Raw genomic sequence first — 25,761 nt, forward strand, 5'->3', positions numbered from 1 at the left:
CATTAGGGAACAACTTTAAATAAATACATCTTAAAACATAGTTGAAATGGACAATTTTTCAGAAAAATATAACAATAAACCGAATCAACAGGAAAGTTCTTAATGGGTTTTACTATGCTAGATAACCCAGGTGCCCCTAAACCTGTCAAGGACAGTGAGGAGTTTGAGGGAAGCAAGACTTCTGACACCAATTTCCAGTTTAGGGTCCCTGAGACCACACTTAGGTTTGATAATTCACTAGGGGAACTCATAGAACTCACTGAATGCCATTATGCTCACGGTTATATTTTTATTATAGGGAAAAGATACAGATTGAAATTAGCCAAGGGAAGAAGTGCACAGGGCAGAGTAAGTACCAAACTCAGAACTTCCGGTCTTCCTCTAACTATGGAGTCATGAAAAGTGTTACTCTTCCAGCAGTGATGTGTGACAATATGCATAGAGTATTGGCAACCAGAGAAGCTCACCTGGACCTTGGTGTCCAGCAAAAGAAGTGAGAAGGAAATCAATACCAGGATTGAAAATTGGGATATAGTTATAGATAAAGCAGAGTTTTTAGAAAATACCATATTTATTTGAATATCAATGACTTTATGGTGTATTTTGATATTTGGTAAGGCAAATTTTGTCTGTTTTTTCATGTAACTTTCACAACTACTTTCAGACATTTGTTTTCCTTCTAAAGCTTGGATTCTCTGTTAAGTTGCCTCCAGTTGCAAGTGCACATTGTTTATATTCCATGAGTTGAGTTTAATTGCTGTATAAAAATCTTCTAAGAGATTGCATTAGGATTTGGCACTAAAGTGAAAAAGTTATTGTGAACACAGAAATTCATGGAAACAGCAAGTGGAAAATAAATTTATATTAGTAAAGGGAATTTTGTTATCAAAGAAATGACTTCATTTTTCTGTTTTCTTGCAAAGCAAAATCAAGAGGTTTATAGAACCAAGAAATAAAGCTACCCCCCAATCCCCCTTCACACACATATGAAGTCTATTATCTTTCACTACAAGATCCATGCAAAAGGATTGTAATGCAATGGAAAATTTCCCAAATCTCTTGAAATAGATGAAAGAAATTCCAAAGCAATGAGAGATTGTCATCACAATTCATGTGTGTTTTTTTTGGTTTTTTTTTGCGGTACGCGGGCCTCTCACTGTTGTGGCCTCTCCCGTTGCGGAGCACAGGCTCTGGACGCGCAGGCTCAGCGGCCATGGCTCACGGGCCCAGCCGCTCTGTGGCATGTGGGATCTTCCCGGACCGGGTCACAAACCCGTGTCCCCTGCATCGGCAGGCGGACTCTCAACCACTGCACCACCAGGGAAGCCCAATTCCTGTGTTTTGAAGGACTACCATTAAGATGTAAAACGTCTATTTATCAAAACTTCCTGCTGGTTTTGAGCAGAAGACAATAGTGGAGCACTCTTTTTTTAAAAAAGATTTATTTATTGGGCTGCATTGGGTCTTCATTGCTCACACAGGCTTTCTCTAGTTGTGGCGAGCGGGGGCTACTCTTCATTGCAGTGCGTGGGCTTCTCGTTGCAGTGTAGTGGAGCACTCTTTAAGAAATGAATGCTGCATCACCAGTGTTTCTAATAGCCCAAGGATAATATTGTGTGATAAATGCAGACATCAGTGATTCTGAGTCCAAAAATGATGGAGAAGAGTTGGACTTTGGATGTGAAAATGTCTTAGGAATATCTTAAGACATTTATTTCACTTCTATTTATCCTTTTAACTATGCACGCAATAATGTATGAGATGGGCACTAACCCAGACTTAGATCAATCAGAGCGCAGCAATACCCTGACCACCACAGTGACCGGCCAATCAGAGTGGCTGACTGGCTCTGGGCTTTGTTCACTCCTTAGTCTAACGGGCCCCTCCCCATGCTGGATCTTGGAAGCCATCCCGTGACCACAAGATGAACCAGTCTTAACATGAACCAACAGCTGGCTAACAGTGCAAAGAAGCAAAAGGACCTGGATGGTTGATAACTTTATTGAATCATAGGATCACCTCAAGGCAGGATGAGTTGGGTTTCTGTTACTTGCACACTAAAGCTTCCTAAATGAATGTTAGTGGATAGAGAAAAAGATAATGAGTGAGGACACTCAAGGCAGCCCTGCTTCCCCAACCTGGGGACAGAATTATCCTACTATCCAGCTCTGGGTCGGTCACTGGTCCATCTGGTGAACCTCTGGTCACGTCTATCGAGGGCTCCAGAAAGGCTTTGCTGTGAGGTGCGCTGTGGAAGTAGAGCATCTTTATATGCTTTTATAAAATAAGAAAGTGGAATTCAGGGATATTGACAAGTAGAAAGATATTTGGAGCTGATCCGTGCACATCTGTTTTTGTGGTTCACACGTTTCCAGATTTTGATTTGACTTTTATGCATTCACAGAACAAGAACCTAGGCTTGAAACAATGAACTCAACCACCTATTTTTACTTTATTTTCATGTTGATGCTAGCTGCTTCCAGAACTGTCCCCAATGAGCCCAGACACACTGCAGGGCCATCAGCTTAAAAAATCATGTTATGATGCTGGCCTGGGTCACTGCTGAGTGAGCAGATGAAGCTAGGTGAATCTAGGGGTGTCTGTGACACTGAAAGAATCACAAATCTTTACCCAAACTTCCTCCTGTTAGCAATGTTTTCTGCCTGCCCCAGGGGATTTTTGAAGGACAGAACAGTTTCCCTGCCCCTGCTGAGAGGGTACCACACCTAAATTGTCACAAAGCTCCTAGTCGACCTTAATTTCTAACCCCTTAAATTAAAATCTAGATTATTTCATGGTCTTTACAACACCAGAACTACTCTTCTTTTTCAAAGTTGGTAGATTGATGTTTTTGTTTTTAATCCCTGAGTTTGTAAATTTTCCTGTGTCTACTTTTTCTTCTGGTCTGATGACTGCTTTTTAATGAGTTCAGCCTGTGCCTTCTTGGACAAATGGGGAGTGTGAAGAGTGTGTTAATTAGCTATCAGATCTAGCCTGGCTTTTGAAGTCCAGGGCTTTGGAATGCTACAAAAGTATAAATATAATCATGGCTTTTTGTATTTGGTAATTATACCACAGCTGAAGCCTCAGGGAGCCTTCTACCCCAGGATTCTGCTACCGGTGATCCCTGAATGGCTCTGTCATTAATGGTCAGTCTCCGGGGACCCAAACTCAAGAGAAATGGCTTCCTGTTTTGTTCTAAGTGGGCTTTTTCCCCTGCAACCTTTCTCCCTGTCGACCAAATATCCTGTTTCAGGATGGATAGAATAAGCCTTTTCCCCCTCCCCTTCACCGGGTAAGAAGGTATTAAGCAGGAGTGAGAAAGGCCCTCTGGGGGTAAATTGTCTTCTTATGACTACACCCACATTGTACCAAATTATAGCAAATATTTTCAGGCCTTCAAATCAAATACCCACTCCTGCAAGAAGGCTGCATGATCACTCAGACTGATTCCTCTCCCCTCCAATTTAGAAACATCCTCTCTTTCACAGCACTTCCCCTGTATACTTCCATGCTGGCCTTGGGCCAGGCTCTGGGTTCCCAGAGATGGAGCAAAGGAACTCACAATCTGGTGAAGGAGAGATCTCTTAAATGGCCCATAAATTTACACGGAGCTTGGAGTCTGGGTGGGAGGTCAGGAAGGTGACAGGGAACGCTCTGGACTTTGTACACCAGGAGGCGGTGCCAGGTGAACTCAGGGGCCAAACTGCAGTCAGACCGCTACCTCTGACCAGCGGGTGTGGCAGCCCTGCTTTGCTATTTCACTGCACACTGCCTTGTGACTGATCAGTTGTCCCAGTGTTACTTTAAGTGTTATATTGTGAATCAGGTCTTCCTGTCTCTGAAAAGGTGTTCTCTCAACTGCCTACTTTTATAGAACAATGTGGACACTTAAATATGAGGAGTAACTGAATGAGTGGAAGAACCATGTGGGTCAAACTAGACCCCGATTTCAGAATCTGTAAAGTCAGGCAACATCCCAGTAGCCAGCCATCTCCACTCACCACGCTCTGCCCAATGGCCACCATTTTGGGGTGAAATAGGATGTGGGATGGGGGTCAGAGGCTGACAATTCTGAATTTGTTGCTAAAGTGTGTCGGTCCTAAAGGTTCCCCCTCCCTATGCCAAAAGACCGTGAAAAAGTAACTGCTCAAAAACTCGCTGAGGACTGAAAGGGGACTGTCCTCGGCTACAGGGCTTCCCAGCAGGACAGTCGAGAGCCTCCTTTTGCTCCAGAAGGCGCCCCTGACAATGAATCAGGAGCCTAGCGTCACCACTCGTGAAGGACTGAAAGCAGCTGGAGCTGTGAGAACCAGGGACCGCAAGCGAACGGGTCCCGAAAGCCGCATAGAGTTGGACGCGCGCTCCCAGCTGGCGACAGCGCCACAGCCGGGCTGGCACTGAGCCACGGGGTGGGGTGGGGGGTGGGGGAACTGGGCGGGTCACGTGGGAGTGGCGCGCGGGGCGACGCAGGCGCGAACCTGCGCAGGCGCTGGGGCCACCCCTGGGACCCCTGGGGCCGGGGAGTGTTCCACCCGCCAGCCACCGTGCGTCGGGCGCGAGAGGAGGCGGGCTGCAGGGGAGCGCGAGCAGTAAGTGCGGCGCGCAGCGCTCTGCGGGGCACGTGACGTCCGCGAAGGCAGGTGAGGAAACTGAGGCAGGGAGGGGCGAGTGATGCAGGTCGGGGCGCGCGCGCGGGTTGGCCGGATGCGGGGCTGGTTAGGTCAGCCCCACGATCAGCTTCGGAGCCCGCGGGAAGCTGCTTCAGAGCCGGCAGGGCGCGGCCACACCTGCGGGTCTCGAGGCGGCCCCCACCTCCCTCGGAGGACGACACCCCTCCCGCCCCTGAGCCCCGCGCTCCGCGGAAAAACCCAGCGTTTGCGGTCAGAAAACCCGGGGCCGGGACCCTGCGCTGATCTGACCGGCCGAGAAACCCTTCTCTTCCCCGCCCCCAGGCTTTGAGAGAGGCTGATGGCACCGGCTTGCCTGGATTGTTGGGACAAAGAACTGAGAAAGGGGCTTTGTCCTGGCGCGTCTGTTATGCGGGGCCGAGCCCGGGATGGGCCTGCGGGGTTGCCTGTGGGTGGCGGGCCGACCAGCTGGCGATGGGCGATGTGCGGGTGGAGGCCAAGAGCCTGGTCGCCCTGGGCTCTGTGCCTGCTTAGGGTCCTGTGTTTTATGGCGCGGCGATTTCTCGCGTTTTTCATCTCAGAGGCACCTGTTTTGCCTCCCTTACCCAAAGGTTACAACCCCTGGCAACTTTTTTTGAAAAGACCTCAGCCGTACGTTTTAAAACACTGTGCTGAAGTCTGGGAGTGAAAAGACAAGGCACTGATGATCGGACAGTCTCTCCTCGAGGTTGTTGCAGGGATCGGAGCTGAAGCATTTGGAGAAGATGTTTAAGACCTAGCCTGGCCAGGGCCGTGGGGAGGCAGCACCCCCGGCGGGGCCAGAAGCCGGCTTGGGGTCCAGTCCCAGCTGACTCTGGGCCTCTTTTCCTTACCAACACGAGGCTCTTTCCACAACCCAATTCTCTAACCCTGTGTAGCTTTTATTTATTTATTTATTTTAATGTATTTTCCTTTGAACTTGTCAGATGGTTAAAAACAGAAAATAATTACTTGGGATTTATTTAGCAAAGCATTGTCCGGGAGCCAGCTTGTATATAGGCTCTGATGCTTCTGCTCCAGCCCAGTCCTGGAGATCAGAAACCCTGTCTCCTTGGAACATACCGGGTCATCAGAAACCCTCCATCTCATGTACAAACAACATTTTAGGGGCAATCATTGACTAATCTAGAAATGAGTAAGAATTACACCTCACATTATGTCACTCTTAGTAAGGTAGCTTACAAAGCACCACGTATACATTTAATCCTTTGATTCTTACAACTCTGTGGAAGATTACATTTTGTAATTTGGGAATCATTCCTGTTTTACTGATACAAACGCAGTGCCTTGTCCAGGTGCTTACAGCTTGTAGGAATTTGAATTAGGTTTGAGCTATTCTTGGTGTGGCCATTCCTGTATTGCTGTTCTTTATAAGGGCATGCCATTTATTTGACATCTTATGCGTTGTTCCTGTGGGGTATGAAGACATTTCTTATTTTGTCTTATCTGCTTCTGTCACTTAAATGGCGCTTGGAAAGTTTGGTGAGGACTGGAATTCTGAGGCTCGAAGCCCCAGGCTCTATTAGTATCCCAGAAATAAGGCAGCTCTCCTGCCAGCTGGGTACTTGCCTTTTTGTGAAATGTTGAGTAGAGACACTCCAAACCTCCTTCTGCTGAGGCGTGTGTGGCAAGAACTGTCTGGAGGCACTGTGTGGGAGCCAGCCCACCCCTGAGCTCAGTGGCCTCTGACACAGGGAGATTACAACTGGGCAGGGCTGTTTGCCTTCTCTGGTGCTGGTAGGCTGCAGAAGGGCAGCATGGAGTATGCATTGTGGGGTGGCAGTTAGACCACAGGGGCCTGAGAAAAGCCAGGGTTCCCTCCAGATCCAGAACTTCCGCCCAAGAGGCAGGCCTGCAGTGACACAGCTGAAGAAGTTGTTCAGTGTTTTGTGTCTGTTCTGCTTCAAATCTCCTGCCCTCATAGGAGAATGAGTGAATCTGAGCCCTGCAAAGAAGAGAAAGATGATGCTGCCTTACAGTTTGTTCCTCATTGCTCGTATATAGTCTTCCCAACAACCCTTCAAAGTGCCCTGGGTTTTTTTTGTTTTTGTTTTTGTTTTTGCAGTACGCGGGCCTCTCACTGTTGTGGCCTCGCCTGTTGCCCGTTGCGGAGCACAGGCTCCGGACGCGCAGGCTCAGCGGCCATGGCTCACGGGCCCAGCCGCTCCGCGGCATGTGGGATCTTCCCGGACCGGGGCATGAACCCGCGTCCCCTGCATCGTCAGGTGGACCCTCAATCACTGCGCCACCAGGGAAGCCCAAAGTGCCCTGTTTTTAAGAAGACACTGAGGTTCAGAGGGACGACGTGACCTCTCATAATCGAAGAGTGAGAACCCAGGATTTTTGTCCTGAATCTCAGTTTCTTTTGTGGTATCTCCCTTGCTTTCCACCCACACTCATGTCACTGAGCCCAGACAGGAGGCTGTACAAGCAAGGGGCAGAACAGCCAGGTATTTTGCGTGGGGCTCTGTAGCCGCAGGGTAGCTGATCAGAGGAAAAGTCCTCTTCCAGCCCCCATATTCCTCACACTGGCAGTGACTCAATGTTTCCCAGTCCTCTTGTTCTACATTCAGCATCTGATCAGAACTTTCTGAATCTGGCATTTAAGAGCTAAGCAGTCACGCCAAGGAGCAAAGTAGGAAGTCAGAGACCGAGGCAAGTAGGTGAGAGCTCCTTGCAACTGGCTAGTTCCATGGTGCTTGACAACAAGGGTGGGTGGGAGCGTATGTCCTACTGCTCGTGGGGCCCTGGGTGCCCGTGTCACCAGGCTGCTAAAATTGCCATTTTCAAGCCTGTCTATCCAGAATTGACAGGACCTTGTTACTGTGGGGAGGAGAGGTATGGAGTGGCTTCTCAGCTGAGAATGGGCAACGTGACCCTTAAAACATTTGGCTTTGAATTATAAACTGCTCACAAAGTACTGGGCTTGGGAAAGATTAGTGCTCTCTCTAGCCACCCGATTTCCCAGACTCTGTCCAGGAGCAGTTTTGCTTTCAGCCTTCTTCAGGCCAGTGAGCAGACGTGAAGACCTGCAGGCCTTCTTCCTGGGCTCTGATCCCACACTGTTTCAGCCTATGCAGGAGTGTCCAATGCAGGATAGATAGCTATGGACTGGGAGTTGGGAGACCTGAGTCCCGGCACAGCCACTAACCAGTCCTCCCCGCAAGTGACCTGGGACTAGCTGGTCCCATCTCTGGGCCTTAGTTTTTTCTTTTGCTCAGTGAAGGAGGGGCTGAACTAGAGCTCTGAAGGAACAGAGGAGAGCAAAGAAAAGAAGATGAAGCATCCTTTCCAGCCTTGTTCACTGAGGGCTTGAGACAAGGAAGCCCATGTACACTCCTAGTTTCTTTTGTCTCCCTCAGGACCCCTTTCTTCCTTCTGCCCTGTGTCTGCCTCAAGCCAGCTCATTCTGAGGAGGGAGGATTCCCTGGTTTGGGCTTGGCTGGGCAGGTGTACCCTTAATGTTTGGAATATGATGCTGTCTCTACTTGTTTCGGGCATGAATTAACCCACCCAGGGCTGATACTTTGTTTTAGTAAGACTTTATCAGTTCTTGCCCAGAGGCAGCTCCTTGAACAGGTAGAATGAGGCCTGGGGAAGCAGAGGGTGAGACTGTACACACCCAGCAGGAGAGCAGTAGTGGCAGGTGTCCCCGTGGCTTTCTGGATGTCAGAACCCTGGAGTTGCAATCGTGCAGTACTTCAGAGTCTTTGGATGTCAGAACCGAGATGCACTTGTAGATTTTCTAGTTCCCTCCTCTGTACAGATGAGGAGATCCAGGCCCAGAGTGTCTTCATAGCTTGTGTCAGATCACCCTGCCGATGAGCAGGGGAGGTAGGACCCAACCTAAGGTCACCTAAGCCCCAGGCTTGAGTGTTTCTTTAAGGTCAAACCAGCTGCAGATTAGTTCCAGCTCTGCCTCACTGCGGAGTTTAAGGAGTAAAATTCAGATCATTTCATTCAGAGATTTAATGCCTACTAGTTGCCAAGATTTGTGTTAAATGCTGGATTTGCAGGAATGAATAAGACAACAGCCCCTGCCCTCAGATTGCTCCACCATATTGTGTAGACAGACATGTAAATAACTAAATTCACTAAGTCCATCTGCTTGTGCATTGTGCAAAGGTATGTGTGTGTTTGCACATACATGCCTGCTATCTAACCAGAGGTGAGGGAGCAGTCAGTTGTCGGGGCTTTCAGGAAAGGCTCCGGAGAGAAAGTGTTACATGTGCTTGGGCCTTTCCCTAGTTGGCATGGGCGGGGAGGGCATTCTGGGTAATGGAAACAACACGAGCAACAGTGCAGAGGCCTAACAAAACATGTTATAGTCCTTACACATTGAGTGATCTGATGAGGGTGCTGAAGTGGCCAGGGGTGAGGCCGGAATGGTGGCCTGAAGCTGAGCTGTCAGGGGCCCTGGCGGCGTGCTGGGAGGTTTGTAGCTAGTGAGGGTCTGAAAGCAAGGGAAGCACGTGATCAGGCCGGGGAGTGTGACAGTCGCTCTGGCTACAGCACGGAGGATGGGCTGAAGAGGACCCGGCTGGAGCCAGCCAAGCTCAGTTCTGTAGTTACTGAGATAGGCCAGGTACAGAGTAATAGGGGCTTTGCTGTGGACAGCAGCAGTGAGGCTGAGAAGAGGATGGGTAGCGAACCCATGTCATAGGATGGTCAGAACTTCCTGACTGATTTCATGTGGGCAATGAGGGAGAACAGAGAGTAAAATGCAACTTGCAGTCTCTGGCTTGAGGAGTTGGCTCCATGCTTGTGTCATTCACTGAGCTAGGTAAAAAGAACTCCGGAAGAGAAACTGACTCAGCTTTGGTCATGATGCAACAGAGATAACCTATAGAACCCCCAAGTGGAAACTTTTGAGTCCGGAGCAGCACTTGGAACCTGGAAGTCACTACCAAGGTGGTGAGTGAAGTGCTGGCTGTAGGTGAGGTCACTGAGGCAGGGAGTGTGGATTGAGAGGAGTCTTGAAGTGGCAGGAAAAGAAGGGAAGGCAGAGGGAGGTAAAGAATAGACAGCAGGTAAGGGGCCCCAGTGGTGTGGGGTGGAGGACAGGGCAAGGGAGCAGGCTGCCCAAGTGTTACCAAGTCCAAACTCAATACTGCTCGCTACACGACATGCCAGTAAATCGGGAGAGGAGGTGTTGGGGCAAGGAATAGCGACTTTATTTGGAAAGCCAGCAGACCGAGATGATGATGGACTCATGTCCCAAAGAACCATCTTACCCGAGTTAGAATTCAGGCTGCTTTTATACTGAAAGGGGAGGCGGGTGGCTGGTGGTTGCATACTTCTTGGTGCAGGAACCCTTTGTCCTTGCAGCTGTCCATGTAGGTCTCCTCACAGTGTTGCTATAAACCTCCAACAAGACAATTGTTATTTTTAGTTCTGCTACTTTTTAAAGGTCAAAGCTTCAAGAATGGGCTATCATGTATATTTCAGGCTCTAGGAAACATCCTTTTAGGAAGGTGCAGAGGCTGCAGAGCACAAGGGTTAGAGCTAAAGGAACAGATCCGCTATGGTGTCAGGCTTGCTTGTCTGTTACACAAGCGGCCAGGGGGAGAGGGACATCTTCCTGTGATTTCAGTTAGTGTGACCCCTGGGCTGCATTAAGGGCCACATTAAGGGCTTCACTTCATTAGCCTGCCCGGGGAAGCAGAGAGGGAGTCTGTTGGCGCTTGATACGTTATAATCTGCGTGACTGCAAATGACTCAACATTTGCTCCAAGTTTTGAAGGGCTAGGGGATCTTGGCAGCTGTCCATATTGATGTTTTCTGGAGATTGTCCGCAGCTGAAGGAGCCCCAGGGTTTCTGGGTGGCCTGGTCCTGCCAATGGAGTGAGCTTAGGGCCATAGGCGGGACTCCAGAGCCCCACCTCCAGCCCTCCCCTGCTGCCTGCTCCCCGTGGGTCAGCAGAAGCCAGCGTGTGCGCACTGCGGATGGTGAGTGCCTGGTGCCCGAGGTTGGGGATGAGGGACCATGTGTGGGGGAGGGGAGGTGCCTTGTGAAGCTCTGGGCAGCGGGGAAGAAACACTCTGGAAATTGAAATGGGGATGGGGTGGGGTAGAGTTGTGATGAGGAGCCGAGAATGTGCAGGCTCCAAAGTGAGCTGTTTTTGATAGAATCCCACGATGTCACTGGGTGCTTTAGAAGCTTTGCCATTCACCCCATCCAACCCCCTCATTTTGGAGTTGAGGAAAATGAGGCTGAGGGAGAGATCAAGCCAGCTGGGCCTGGGGAGCCCAGCCGGGTCTCCTGCCCCGAGGCGCTTATCCCAGACCAGCGCTGCCACTCTGAGCCGCCCCAGCTGTTGCTTGTTTGTGGTCTTATCAAGCTTCACGTTCTTCTGTGGGAGAGACCTGATCAGATAAGTGCCGCAGTGGGGAACCGAATACTATGGCTGTGTCAGGTGGCGGCTGGCTCTTCTGTAAACAGCCTTGCTATTATCTTTCAGAGAAACTGACCCTTTCCTTAACAGAAGGGGATAGAGAGGGGAGGAAAGAGAAGGGACATCTGACACACGGTCCATATCCTTTAGAGTAAACATGGTTTGGCTGGGATGGGAATTGCTTTGCAGCTCAGGGGGGCTTGGCTGAGAGGCTGGATCTATACACTCTCTAGGTGTTTCCGGAAGTCAGTTTCCACTGCTTCCCACTGGCAGAAGAGGCAGCTGCCAGAGGCCCGCTGGGAGTGTATGTTCATGGAGAGGCCAGCCTCTCACCTCTGGCGCTGATAATGTTCTCACATCTCAGTGCTGCGGGGCCTTAGGTCCTGGGCCAAGCTCCCCAGAGGGGTGACTCTGTGCTTATGCTTTCCGGATCACAGCTGGAGGCGGGGGCTGGGGTGCTAAACAATGCTCCTGGGGCTTTTGAAGCCCACATCTTGTGCTCTGGCTTGGGAACTTGAGGTAGGGTGTCAGGCGCCTTTGGGACGTTCACCCCCGCCAGTCCCCTGTTTCCCAGGCTTATTGAGCCCAAGCCTGGCCTAGCTGCTCCATCCTGCCTCTCTGAATCCTATGCCTGCTTCAAAGCCATTTCCTTCTGGGTTCTTCTACGGCTGCCCAGACCAGATGTAACTGGTTCTCACCGCTGCACTGCCTTAGCCCCGTGTTCATACCTTTCCACTTGAATTTCTGTTATCTGTGTACTCGGCCTGTATCTCCTTGAGGACTGTTTATCATTTAGTTTTATGTCATCCCAAACTGCCATTTATTAAACAGGTCAGTGCTGAATAAATGTTTGGAAATAAATGTTGAGTCTGTTTGAGTCTGATTCCCTTGTGCTTGCGAGCAAACAGGCTTGATTGATGGCTGTTGATGGGATAGTGGGGAGCCGGAGCCTGTTTGCCTCCAGAAACAGCCAGTGGTGTGTTAGAAGGGTGTGGAGCTGACTGGAAGGGTCCCTGGACTTCCTGCAACGCTCTGATGTGTCCCAGGAATTGAAGTGAGTCCTTTTGGAGGGTAGGTGTAAGCTGGCCTTCGCGAACTGATGCAGAAATGTTAGCAAATCTGTGATCAGGGACCGTGCCATGTGGGCCTTACTCATATACACATGTCAGCAGTCCAGGGAGATTTTGGAAGTGCGTCAAGGTACAGAAATTGTTTCAGGCTCTGGGGAATCTCCTGTTTACAGCAGGTAGGTGAGAGCTGTGGTTTTCCTCCTGATTGTTCTGTGAACTATAATGCAGTGTAATGTGTAACTTTGACACATAAAAGAACTGGAAGCTGGCCTGTGGAACGTTCTTTCCTGCTTTGCCCAAGTGCTTCGGTCCTCCATAAGTCATCATTTTCATCACTCAATCCTACTGAATTCATTTTAGCACACATTTATGGAGAGCCCACTGTGGACCACAAACAGGCCCTGTGCTGGGCACGGGGGAACTCAGAGATAAACTGAGGAAGAGTCAGAAGAGAGAAAACTTGAAAACAGGTCCAAATCAGAAGGATCGTGTGATTTGGACACAGGTGGGGGTGAATATCCCCTCTTGGGGGACGGGGGTAGGCAGAGCATCCAAGAAGACCCCTGGAAGAGGCGTCTGAGTCATGCAGAACAGAGCGAATGAAGAAGGACACTCCGGGCAGAGGCGTGGAGTTGTGCCCTGGTTTTTGACTCTCGTTGTCTCTGTGGCTGCCCTCACACAATGAGCTGAGGAAACAGAAGCTGGCCCTTGAGGAAGGCCCAGCTCTCCAAGGCCAGCCTGCGCTCATGGCTGTACTTTGTTCTGTGGCTTATGGCCAACCAACCACAAAACCTGAATTCTTGGTTCCAAGACAATGCTTCTGAAACTTTTATGTGCCTGTGAATTGCCTGCCGTGTCTGATGAATGCAGGTTATGACTTTTTAGTTCTGAGGTAAGGCTGGAAATTCTGCAGTTCTCCACGATGCCAATGCTGCCAGCACACGAGAGCACATTTTGAGGTTATAAGAAACTCTTCTCTCCCAGCTCACCTCCTCCCCCAGCACACACAGTCCCCTTCTTTTTCCTGTCCCCTAGTGTACAGATGCCAAATTCCTCTTTCTTAAAGGCTATTTTCATTTGGTCATTCCCAGTACACACTCCACATCCCCTGTCTGAAAGTTCCCTTTTATTTCTGAACTCAAGTCTGAACTTCCCGGGCTGGCCTAAACACTAGTCTGGCCTACCCTTTTCTTCCCAAAGTTATCACCACCAAGTTACTCCCAACCCTACCTCATGGCAGTGGATCCCTCACAGCCCCCTCCCTTGGCAGTGACATGCGGATTTCTGGGCCTTTACTTAATCCTTTGGAGAGGTCCTCTCCTGAGTCAAGTCCTGCAGGGGAGAATTAAGCCTTTGGTTAGGTGGGATGAGGTCAGGTGGGCCACACACACACACATACACGTAGACACACACCTCAGGTCGGTACCCAGTGATCCGAGCACATAGAGTCGTGCAGGTACTTGGGGAGGAAGGCTCCGGCGTAAGTCAGATCCTAGGATGGCGAGAGGGCCAGATGGAAAGATAGGTATTGTAAGTGGTTGTCGAGAAACAAAGCCTGGGTGGGGTACTTACTGCGGTTACAGGGGTGGGCTGCTTCCAGGAGCTCCCACTCAGAAGCACAAGGCTTCCCAACTAGAGGAAGCCTTGGCGAGGCCCCCAAGCATGAGCTGGGGAGGAGGCCAGATGCTATAGGACCTGCCTGGACCTCCATTTCAACTACAGAGCCCCCTGCCCAATGCAGACTGTCTGTTGCCCAGTCCTCTGAAGCAGACACCCCAGCACCGTGCTCTTTCTTACATTTTGCCTTCTCTCTTAGTCTCTCTACCTGTTCACTGGACAGGCATCTGTATAATTCTGTTCACAGGGGAAAAATGTCAGACTAATAGTGGCCATCTCTATTAAACTGTATAATTTAATAGGTGGTAGATGTTGAGAGGATATTTGCTTTCTTGTCAGCTGTGGTTTTATGTGTTGCTTCTTTTTTGGTGTTTTGTTTTGTTTTCACCGTGAGCCTGTTTTATTTGTATAATGAGTAGAAAATAAAGGTATTCTCAGTTGGAGAAATGTACTGGGATTGCCTGCCTACTTCGAGTGAGGCCCTGCTGGGCACTGTCTGGGGGCTGGATGAATAGGACCTGGGCTCTGTGTCTGAGGGATTCACAGCGAGGAGGAAGGGTAGGGTTACAACAGGGTGGTTGGTCTCTAAGTGATCTAATCACACAGAGAGGCTGCTGCCTCCCCAGGGAGGTGGGAGCTGCCACTCCTGGACTGTGAAGGAAGAGAGCAGACATTGATGAGGAGGGCAGTGACACAGCCTGGAGGAGCGCCATCAAGCTGGGAGGACACAGCCTTGAGCAAGGGAGAGGGAGCGGCAAGAGAGGCTGTCGCCTCTGTCGTGGCTGCTGACCCACACTAGTGAGCTCCCTGGGGCAGGAACCTCCACATGTCTGTTGTATTCCCAGGCTCCTGTAGCGGCAGGTGGGCAGGGGCTCAGTTAGCAGCCCTTGTCCAGTCCCATCTCTGACACTGCTGCTTCTCCTCCCTTTGCCTCTGGCCCCCTGATTGGCTGCCCAGCCAGAGCCTTGTTGTCCGGGAGATCAGATTCCGGCTGCCCTGTGGGAGCAGTAACGTCGTAACGTCGTCTTCCTTTCTCTCAATCCCCAGAAATGTCTTTCCTCCAGGATCCAAGTTTCTTCACCATGGGAATGTGGTCCATTGGTGCGGGGGCCCTAGGGGCTGCTGCCTTGGCACTGCTCCTGGCCAACACAGACGTATTTCTGCCCAAGCCCCAGAAAGCCACGCTGGAGTATCTGGAGGATATAGACCTGAAAACACTGGAGAAGGGTAAGCAGTGACTCCACTGGTGTCAGTACTTTTCCAAGATGCTGGGATGCAGGCTTACTTAGTTTTTTTCTCTCTGAAGAAGTTCTTTTTTTTTTTTTTTTTTAATTGAAAAGGCAATATAACATTAGGAAAAATTTAGTAACACTTTAAGAATTACTGATAATTCCATTACCCTAACACAATAATCTTTTTTATTTTCACACATATTTTTCCAGGTGTACACGTAATAATATATAGTTATGATCTTGGTGTACTTGTATATTGATCTTTTACATTTTAGCTTTTTCTTTTTTTTTTAAGAGATAAAATCTATTTCTTTTTTTTTTTAAACATCTTTATTGGAGTATAGCTGCTTTACAATGGTGTGTTAGTTTCTGCTGTATAACAAAGTGAATCAGCTATACGTACACATATATCCCCATATCCCCTCCCTCTTGCGTCTCCCTCCCACCCTCCCTATCCCACCCCTCTAGGTGGTCACAAAGTACTGAGCTGATCTCCCTGTGCTATGTGGCTGCTTCCCACTAGCTATCTGTTTTACATTTGGTAGTGTATATATGTCCATGCCACTCTCTCACTTCGTCCCAGCTTACCCTTCCCCGTCCCCGTGTCCTCAGCCATTCTCTACATCTGCATCTTTGTTCCTGTCCTGCCACTAGGTTTTTCAGAACCATTTTTTTTAGATTCCATATATATGTGTTAGCATGTGGTATTTTTCTCTTTTTGACTTGCTTCACTCTGTATGACAGACTCTAGGTCCATCTACCTCACTACAAATAACTCAGTTTCGTTTCTTTTTATGGCTGAGTATTAGTTTTTTCTTATCAAAAGCATTTTTCATTTTCTCATGTTGTCTCTCTAAATATAATGATAATCGTTCCATAATATTTAGTAAAATTGTACCACTGTTTACTCAGCCAAATCTTCCAGAGTGTGTTCTGAGGAATTCCAGGCTCCTGGATCTTCAAAGACAGGAGCTCCTGAGTCCAATAAATTTGAGAAACACTATGTCCAATTGCACATTCCTGGTTCTCAGCACAGGGGTTTGCTTACTGAAATGAGGTGCCGGGATCGTTACTGGTACAGGCATGGGCAGCCTCGCCTGTGGTGCAGCTATAGCACCCGAGGAAGCACAGGGCCACACCTTTAGAATGGACCTGCCTGTCTGCCTCTTCCTGGGGAGCCAGCTGGTGTCCCTGCTGGACGGCTGAGAGCCGCACGTGGTGACTCTGCTGCTTCTCTGTGCTCTCGGCGTTGGATCTGAAGCCCAGGGGATTTTGGTCATGCCGATAGTGTGGATGCAGTGGGCATGAGAGTTTGGTGCAATTTGGGGCTCACTGACTGGGAGGTCTCCAGGTTGGCCCCTCAAAGGGAGGCCATCGCGTCTGTTCAGTAAGTGAGGAAGCTTGTCAAGGGAAGGCAGGAACTGTGACTGCAGATTTATAATGTAGGTCACCTCAGTAAGGGACTAAGAAGCCCTGCAGAGAGAGTCCTATTTAGCTATGTTCGACCCAGCGTTTCCCAGTGTCATTTGATTTTGATCCCGTCCCACCTTCTTTTTTTCCTATGTAACATCCCACAGGGACATGGATTCCTCTGAGAAATGCTAAAATAATAAGGGATAGTACTTATTGAGCCCTCACTGACTCTATTACCTGGAGAGCACTTTTATATCCATCTTTTAATACTCCCTGTGGCCCAAAGTGGAGCTGCTAGGCATCTGCATTTACAAATGGGGAAATGGAGGTTCAGGGCGGAGATATAGCCTGCCCCGGGTCACACCTAGATGCGGACTCAGTGTGACTGTAGCCGGGCTTGAGCTACACTACCCTGCTACCCAAAGAGTTTCCTTGTTGGACATCTTCTACCCTCTCCTATGGATAATGGTGCAGTTAACATATTTAGGTTAAATTGCTTTTTGTTTTTAATTTCTTTTGACCTAATTTCTTTGAATACTTTTTTAAGAATTGGGGTTTTCTTGGCCAAAGTGCAAGATCTCGTTCAAGTTTTGGCCATGTATCTGCCCTAAAGGATTGTTACAAGTTACATTGAGACAGCAAAGGAATATGCTATTTTTCCAGAAATGTTCCAGTTTGGGATGTTCAAGTTCACAACTAGATTTTTACGGGGGTGGGGCCTTCTGGTTATACAGTAGGACCCTTACACTGGATTCATTTTCCTTGGAAAGATGAATATTCCCTATCCGTGTTTCCTGTTTGCTTTTTCCCACATGTGAAATAGTTTTGCAGGTCCTCTGTTTGGCCGGGTGCTGTGAGGTGCTTAGAGGTTGGGGCCAGGCTGAGAGGAAATGATACTGAATTCCCTTTTCTTCTCCTCAGAACCAGTGACTTTTAAAGCAAAGGCGCTCTGGGAAAATAATGGAGCTGTGATTATGGCTGTGCGGAGGCCAGGCTGTTTCCTCTGTCGAGAGGTGAGTGCATTTGAGGATCTGTTCAGAGGAAGGGATCGTAGCAAGGGGGGACCGGGGCATTTCCAGCCAGGACCAACAGTGGCCCATTATGTTATTTACTCTAGGTTTGTTTTGTTTTGTTTTTTGCCTAATTCTCTGCTTCTGTTCATTTAACAGCTCACCATATCCTAGGGTTAGCAACATATTTGACTTTTCTTGGGCATTCCAAGGCCTTTCACTCTTGTAGTATCTGTGTCCTGGACCAGGGCCAATTGCATGTCCCTAGTTCTCAGCACAGGGGTTTGCTTACTGAAATGAGGTGCCTGGATCGTTACTGGTACAGGCATGGGCAGCCTCGCCTGTGGTGCAGCTACAGCACCCGGGGGAGCACAGGGCCACATCTTTAGAATGGACCTGCCTGTCTGCCTCTTCCTGGGGATCCCGCTGGTGTCCCTGATGGATAGCTGAGAGCCGCACGTGGTGACTCTGCTGCCTCTCTGTGCTCTCGGCGTTGGATCTGAAGCCCAGGGGATTTTGGTCATGCCGATAGTGTGGATGCAGTGGGCATGAGAGTTTGGTGCAATTTGGGGCTCACTGACTGGGAGGTCTCCAGGTTGGCCCCTCAAAGGGAGGCCATCGCGTCTGTTCAGTAAGTGAGGAAGCTTGTCAAGGGAAGGCAGGGTCCAGCCTTGTCACTTTACACATAGGTAAACTGAGGATACGAGTGGTTTGTTGACCTATCCATGGTCATACAGTCAGTGACAGAAGACCCAGGTCCCGAGGTTCACGGCTTTGCCTGGGGGAGAACTGGGAACGACAGTACTCCAGCTCTTGAGAAAACTTTGCTTTTCAGGTCATGGCCTTGGTCCTGTCCGAGTTGCCATCCTCCTTCCCCTGGTTGTCCTGACTTATCCTGAGGCATTTCCTTTCAGCCTTGCAGAGCCCTCCCCTGCTTGTGTGGTTGGGCTGGCTGAGAATCTGCCTACATTGCATGGTACAGTATCGTTCTATACATTCAGGGCACTTTCCGTCGGTACCTCATTGGTTCCCCACTGCATCCCTGGAAAATACAGCTTGTTGTTGTCATTCTCATTTTACAGAGGAGGAAATTGAGGTACAGAGGTAGTGACAATGTCATACTGCTCTAGGGGGTGTGTTAATTTCCTATTGCTGCTGTAACACGTGATCACATACTCAGTGGCTTTAAATAACACTGATTCATTTTCTTACAGTTCTAAAGGTCAGCATTCTGAAATGGCTCACTGAGCTAAAATAAAGGTATCAGTAGGGCTGTAATTCTTCTGGAGGCTCCAGGGGATAAATAATTTCTGCGTCTTCTCCAGCCTCTAGAGGCCATCTGCGTTCCTTGGCTTGTGCCCCCTTCCTCCATTTTTAAAGCCAGCAATAGCTGGCCAAGTCTTTCTTACATTGTGTCACTATGACACTGACCGTTCTGCTTTCCTCTCCCACATTTAAGGACCTTAGTGATTCCACATTGGGACCACCCAGATAAAACAGGATAATCTCCTTTAAGATCACCTGCTTAGCAATCTAAATTTCATCTGCTGCCTTAATTCCCCCTTCCCATGTAACAAAACATATTCACGGGTTCTTGGGATTAGGATGTGGACATCCATCCTTAGGAGGTACTATTCTGCCTGCCACAGGGGGTGACATTTAAACTCAGGGCTTTTGAGTCCAATCTCTGATGCCTCCAAATACCAACATGGAAGCCTGTTGTGACTTGATTTCTCAAGGCCAGCTAAACCCCAAGGTTCCAGGAGCACCTGCTCTAATTACAACCTGTTTTTCTGGGCTCTGGTCCGTACCCTGGTAGAGCATTTTATGGAAACTTATGTTTCTAAAAGGATGGTTGGATGGCAGGCAAAGTTACTTTGAGGGGGGAGGCATGTGACTCAGTTTCCACTTCACACTTTTTCTGAGTAAAGCCCAGGGAAAGTGAGTAAAACCTTTCCTCTCACACACAGGTGCTCTTTGACCACATCAGACCTGTAGTCCTCTCTGCTCTTGGGCAGAGTCTGCCACTCACTGAACCTCTTGACAAATGCATTGTAATGAACTCTGCTTCATTAGCTATCCTTTTGTTGTTGTTCCAGAAAATACATGAAAAATTAAATGCAGTTGCCACCATATAGCAAATGTATTGGAGGCAAGTAGGCTGCTTCTGACAGGATTTCCTGCTGCTTCTTTCATTCTGACACCAAATGTGAAAAAGTAGTTTGTTCTTAACATCGAAGCTCTACCCTGATGTGTGAGTTTCATCTTTTCATCTAGCCCGCAGTTCCTGAGAATCAGGGATGTCCATACTTCCCAGCTCAGCTGCGGTCTCCCCATTGTCCACGTTCACCTGGAATCTTTCCTCCTGGTACCTAGTACCTTCTGCATATCCAGCCATGTGCGAGGCACTGAGGGATACAAGAAATGGAAGGCAGTTTCTGACTCTGAGACACATTTGGGAACTCAAGGGACAAAGCTCAACTTAGTGGAACCCAGTGGACTCAGTACAGAAAAAGTCGCCAAGCAGGAAAGATTAGATATACACAGAGAATCAGGCCTTTACTCCAGGCTGCGCTAGCCAGGGAGAACTTTTTAGAACAGGGATCCTTTTCTAGAGGGTAGGATTTGAGCTGGAGAAAGAAGGAAGGTTATTGCAATGAGAGGGGGCCAGCTGAGCAGAGGTGTGGAGGCAGCTATTCACATGGCCTGCATGGAGATCGACTGCTAGGCCCTTGTGCTAGTTTGCTCTAGTGCAGTGGAGGGGCTGGGAGATTAGGAGAGAAGCACTGTGGCTAGGAGTGGAGGACTGAGTTTGGGTGCAAGCAAGCCCTTAGTTATCGGATGCTCCCCAGGCCATGGTTAGGACACCCATAACAGGAGACTAGCCTCTCCTTCCCTCCATGGACAGGACAGGAACCTGGGCTGAGGAGGGGACCTGACACTCTATCCTGAGGCCTCGTGCCCAGCTGGGACAGTCTTTTGCTGGTCTACACAGGCCTTAATTGTTCTTGGCATTTTGTTGCCTTTGTTCTTCTGCATTCGGTGCCAGCCACGCTCTGGGCCTGTAGGAAAGAGGGTGCTGGTTGGCTGCAGAGCCCTGAGAGTTCATGCCCCTGACCTTTCCTGTCTTCTGCAGGAGGCTGCAGACCTGTCCTCCCTGAAGCCCAAGTTGGACGAGCTGGGCATCCCCCTCTACGCAGTGGTAAAGGAGCACGTCAAGACTGAAGTGAAGGACTTCCAGCCTTATTTCAAAGGAGAAATCTTCCTGGATGAAAAGGTACGTGTGCTGTGAGCCTGTCGGACACTGACTGCTGGGGATTGCGCTTGTGCGTGGAGAGTTCGGTGGTCCAAAAGCATGTCTGGACAGGAGTTGGAGTCGGCCTCCCTTTCAGCTGCCCCTAGCCCTCTGAGCAGAGCATGAGTGAAGAAAACTTAAGAGCTGTCCTTCAGTTATTACTTGAGCCCTTCCTGACTTGTGACCCGGGAATGGGAGCCTTGGAAATAGCTGAAAGCTCCACCGGTTTCCCTGCGCTGCAGGGGTTTGCCCAGCATAAGCCCCTGTCCCTTAATTCATTGCAGCCATAGTTCTTTCCCCTCTACTAACCTCTGCAGAATGTAGGACTGTTGTCACTCTGTCAGGCCCAAGAACCCTGTACGTCCATAGCAAGAGATTAGAGTCAGGGTGGCAGGCCACAGGGTTCTCTTTAGCTCGGGCAGTTGAGAGCGCTCCTGGGTGGCAGCTGTGTGTCGGGTGGTGGAGGACAGGAACCAGCAGCCTTTGGGTCTTTGTCTGAAAACAGATGCCCTGCTGGGAACTTTCCTCCCTGGGGAAGGCAGGCATTATGGGCTACTCATATGGGGTCTGTCTTCCTCGCTCCTACAGAAGAAGTTCTATGGTCCGGAAAGGCGGAAGATGATGTTCATGGGATTTGTCCGTCTGGGTGTCTGGTACAACTTCTTCCGGGCCCGGAGTGGAGGCTTTTCTGGAAACCTGGAAGGCGAGGGCTTCATCCTTGGGGGAGTTTTTGTGGTGGGACCAGGAAAGCAGGTAAATTGCTAGTGTGTTCACTCGTGGGTCTGTGAGCATGAGACCCCGATGTGTCGGGTGGGAGGGTGGTTTTCCCTTCTCGGAGTCTCCCAGCCTTCCTTCCAGAAAGCCAGGGAGCATGAGGAAGGGGAAGGGAGGGAAATGATCGTTTATTGCACGCCTGCTCTCTCGGCACCTCACACACGACCCCCTCCCTCGTCACAGTAACATCGCGACATAGTTTGAGTCTTGCAGGTAAATAACTTGTGAGGGGGCAAGTGATTGCACCAAGGAGGACGGCTCCTCAGTGGCACTTCAGGAGCCTGGACCCGGGTTTCCTGATGTCAAGTTCTGTTTTCTACACTAGAACAAAAGCAGAGTCTTTGTTCTGTGAAGAATTTACTCCCTTGCAGTGTTCCCTGTCATCGAGGATGGACAGTAGAGAAAAGTGAAGAGGAGAGAAGGAATGGAAAGAGACCTCGTTGGGGGAGCAGCAGGGAGCTGTGCTGGGTGGTGCTTTCCCTGCGGGGGTCCTGGTGGCCTGGCTGTCTCTGGAGGGGCAGCAGACTTCTCTGCACACTCTATTTCAGGCCCTGGCTGTGGGGATCCAGAGTCAGCACGGGGGCTTAAGGGAAGGTGTGGAGAGATGAGGTCCCTGTGGGCTCAGGAGGCGGGTGGGTGGATGCTCCACGGCAGACTCACGGCAGTGCCAGCAGAGGCCGGGTGGGCTCAGAGAAAGGACAGGGTACAGTGAGTGCAGGCTCAAGGCCTGGCAGGAAGACCCAGTGGTCTGATTTCTAGGCTCGTCTCACCAACTTCGGGCATGACATTAACATTTGAGCTTGTCTGTAAAAAGACAGGGTTGGAATTCCCTGGTGCTCCAGTGGTTAGGGCTCGATGCTTCCACTGCAGGGGGCACGGGTTCGATCCCTGGTCAGGGAACTAAGATCCCAAAAGCCACATGGTGCGGCCAAAAAGAAAAAAGAAGACAGGGTTGGTCTGCATGGTGGAACTCACCACTGACGTTGATAACTGCATACTTTCCCCAGTTGGGGAGGAAAGCTAGTGGGACTAGAATGCCTTCAATTTTAAGCTGTATTTCGAATCTCTTCCTTTTAAACCTTGGTATCTGCAGTTGCTTGTCTGTGTGAGAATCTAGCATGAATTGGTGTCTGATATAACATAAACCTGTTTGCTAACTTTCTGGTAATGTATCAAAATGTCTTAGTGATAACGGCTGCCAGTGAGTACCTGCCTTGTGCCAGGTGCTCATATATGTGATCTCCTGTCTTCTCTGCAACCAGTCTGGGATGGTCGGTATTTTTATTCCTATCTACATGTAAGGAAGTGGGCCAAATAACTCAGCCAAAGATATGGGGCCAGTATGTGGTGCAAAGGGAATGAAACTCAGGAACTCCGATCTGTCCTGCTCCAGAGACCCTGCCCTTCCCTTGCCCATAGCCCCACTTTGGAGGTGGTTCCCAAAGACCCCTTCCAGGTACCCTTGCACTTGGGCAGGCCACTTCCTCAGGATCCCTCAGCCTCTTCCCACTCCGGGCCCCTGGGATTCCTTCCCCTTCCTATCTCTGCCTTTCCTCAGCCCCCAGGGAAGGGCTTGGCTCACCTGCCAGCCTCCTCTTGCCTGGCAGTGACTCACCTGGTGCTCACGGGCTGCCCAAGCCTGGCTGGCTCGCTCCTGGGGTGTTGTTTGACTTTGCTGGTGCTCCCCGGAGCTCCTGTCTTCCTCCTTCCTGGTGGAAGGCTGACCAGGCTGGCCTGGCCTCAGGGCTTACCTCCGTGTTTCTTCAGAGCAGAGTTTTTGCAGTCCCACTGTGCCAGGTGCCACTCAGTAGGGATTTCCTTTGTCATAATAATCTTTAAAGCATACTTAACTTTAAAGAAGCAGTGTGTTTTCAACATAGGAAATTTGAAAACAGAGAAGGTGGGGAGAGCCATTCTATAAGCTCAGCTACCAGGGACAACCTCTTAGGACAGAGCTGAGCTGACAGGCCTTTTGTTTACCAGGGACAACCTCTTAGGACAGAGCTGAGCTGACAGGCCTTTTGTGTTTTTTTAGAAAACGGTACCTCACTAAACTAGATGTTCTTTTTTCATTTAACAGCGTGTCATGAACATTTCCCCATGTCATCATATGTTCTTCCTCAGTGTTTTTAACGTCTGCAAACCGCGCTAATGAGCGAGTGAATGTACTTTCCTGATCTGCTTCTCTGTAGTCACCACAGTGTGGTGGCACTTTTCTTTTTAAAAGTCTTTATAAATAATGGTACAAAGAACATGTTTATAAATGTTTATTTTTTAAATTCAATTTGAGTTTAATTTGTCACCTATCAAAGAACCCTTTAACAAGGATTCCTTGATGCTGATCTCAAACACATTTTATCTTTTTTACAACTTTAGGGTATTTTGGGGTGTAGTATGTCTTAGTGCATTTTGCTTCATGGTATCAGAAGTGAGTGGCCTCCAGTTTCGTAGGAAAACTAAAGATAGCGTCTCCCTTTTCAGGTGTTCACTTAGTGCCTGTCAAGGTCTGACCTCTGAGCTCTACTTCCACAACTCCAGGCTTTTCTGTGCAAGCTCATTCTGTTCTTTCTGCCTGGAATGTTCTTTTACGTGCATCTCTACCTGTAGACATGCTCTATCACCTGTGAAGCCTCCTGACTTCCGGCTCCCAAAGTGCTGCTCGTACAGTCCAAATACTGCGGAGGAGCCTCCCCTGATCTACCTTCCCCAAAAGACTGAACTCTTCGAGGGCAGAGCCGGGACCAATTCGGATCTCTGTTCCTTGCTGCCCAAGCAAGGGCCTTGATGGACAGCTGGCGCTCAGTGTCTGTCTCATGAATGAATGACTCAGAGTGAGGACTGATGTACCCTCTTGTTTCCTTTCAGGGCATTCTTCTGGAGCACCGAGAAAAAGAATTTGGAGACAAAGTAAACCTAGTTTCTGTTCTGGAAGCTGCTAAGAAGATCATCAAACCACAGACTTCAGCCTCAGAGAAGAAATGATGGTGTGAAACTGCCCAGCTCAGGGATAACTAGGGCTCTCACCCGTGTTCATGGGATGTGTTGTGTTTCCACTGCTGTCCCTAAGGAGTTAGAAACCCATTTATGCCATATTCTCAGTATAGACAATTAACATATTTTAATATTGTACTCTGTTTAGGCCTAATAAGGCAAGATAACCCCCAAACAAGACTGATAAAAATCTAAAAAGCGAATTAATAAGGCTTATTTCAGCTAAAACCTGGAAAATCGGAGGCTTAAAGTTGACTGCTACACCTCATTACAAACATATATGGTGTTTGAGTGCTGTTATTTGAAATGATTTTCATTTTCGTGTCTTTAAAAATCTAAGAAAAGTTGGTGATTGACTTGAAGATTAACGGTATAAGGTTCTGGCTTGTGTTTTCAATGAATGATTCATGTTAGTGATTTTGCTGTCTTTCCTAGAGGAATGACTTGGCATTTAAAATTGGTAGCTGTTTTCCTGTTGATGGTTTTCTAGCCTAATCTGGTGACTGAGGAGGAAAAAGGACAGAGAAGATGAAATGTAACTTAGTTCACTGGTTTGTTATGATTTATTATATTATGTTGAAGTAATACTCGTATAAAAGAACTATGTGCTTTGGATGGCTCGATAAAGGTAAACTATAAAGTGAAATCTATTTTTTCATTGTCTTCCATTCTAATCTTGGAGATTTGATTTTCTAGAAGAGATGATCAGTAAAATTAGGCTCTAATAAAATCAGGCATCAGAAATTGCCGATATGTACAAATGTTTCTGACAAAACTAACAATAAAAATATTTACCGTAATAACGGCTGAGTTTTTTAAATCAGTGGGGGGCCAAAGACACTGAACATGAAAAATCAGTATTCTGCATGTGTATGGGGTAGGGTCGGGGGAGGAGTTCCTCTAGTTCTAATGATCTACGAGGTTTCCAAATGCCCAGAAAAGTTCATCCCGTCATTCATGTTAGTGATTTTACTGACTTTCCTAGAGGAATGACTTGGCATTTAAAACTGGTAGCTGCTTTCCTATTGATGGTTTTCTAGCCTAATTTGGTGACTGAGGAGGAAGAAGGACAGAGAAGATGAAATGTAACTTAGTTCATTGGTTTGTTATCTTTGAAATGTTGTCATGTGAGTAAGTATGAGGTCAGCAAGAGCCTGAAGGGAGCTCTGCCCTAGGGAGTCTGCTCAAGGCACCAAATTGGCCCAGGAGTAGGAAGGCAGGGATGGGAGTCCAGAGAAGAGGAGTACAGTGGTCCCGTCATATGTATATGTCCCAAGACTCCCTGTGGATGCCT

General features: G+C 48.9%; 1 protein-coding gene across 3 annotated transcripts; it reads left to right on the top strand.

The window, feature by feature from the left end:
* The first annotated feature begins 4,477 nt into the window (after positions 1 to 4,477).
* Positions 4,478 to 25,270, top strand: PRXL2A (peroxiredoxin like 2A). Of its 3 annotated transcripts, none has more exons than XM_024740249.1 (6): positions 4,478 to 4,643; positions 14,800 to 14,979; positions 17,319 to 17,410; positions 20,544 to 20,684; positions 21,291 to 21,455; positions 24,342 to 25,270. In XM_024740249.1, the coding sequence occupies exons 2-6, from the start codon at positions 14,802 to 14,804 to the stop codon at positions 24,456 to 24,458; spliced, it is 693 nt and encodes a 230-aa protein (XP_024596017.1). In that variant the 5' UTR covers positions 4,478 to 4,643; positions 14,800 to 14,801; the 3' UTR covers positions 24,459 to 25,270. The 3 variants fall into 3 exon arrangements, with proteins under 3 accessions (XP_024596017.1, XP_024596020.1, XP_024596018.1); XM_024740252.1 differs by having other exon boundaries at positions 4,480 to 4,643; positions 14,817 to 14,979; XM_024740250.1 differs by lacking the exon at positions 4,478 to 4,643 and adding an exon at positions 10,475 to 10,619.
* The last annotated feature ends 491 nt before the right edge of the window (positions 25,271 to 25,761 follow it).

The sequence above is a fragment of the Neophocaena asiaeorientalis genome, unplaced genomic scaffold, assembly GCF_003031525.2.
Source record: "Neophocaena asiaeorientalis asiaeorientalis breed wild unplaced genomic scaffold, Neophocaena_asiaeorientalis_V1.1 scaffold517, whole genome shotgun sequence".
In the NCBI taxonomy this organism is placed as follows: domain Eukaryota; kingdom Metazoa; phylum Chordata; class Mammalia; order Artiodactyla; family Phocoenidae; genus Neophocaena; species Neophocaena asiaeorientalis.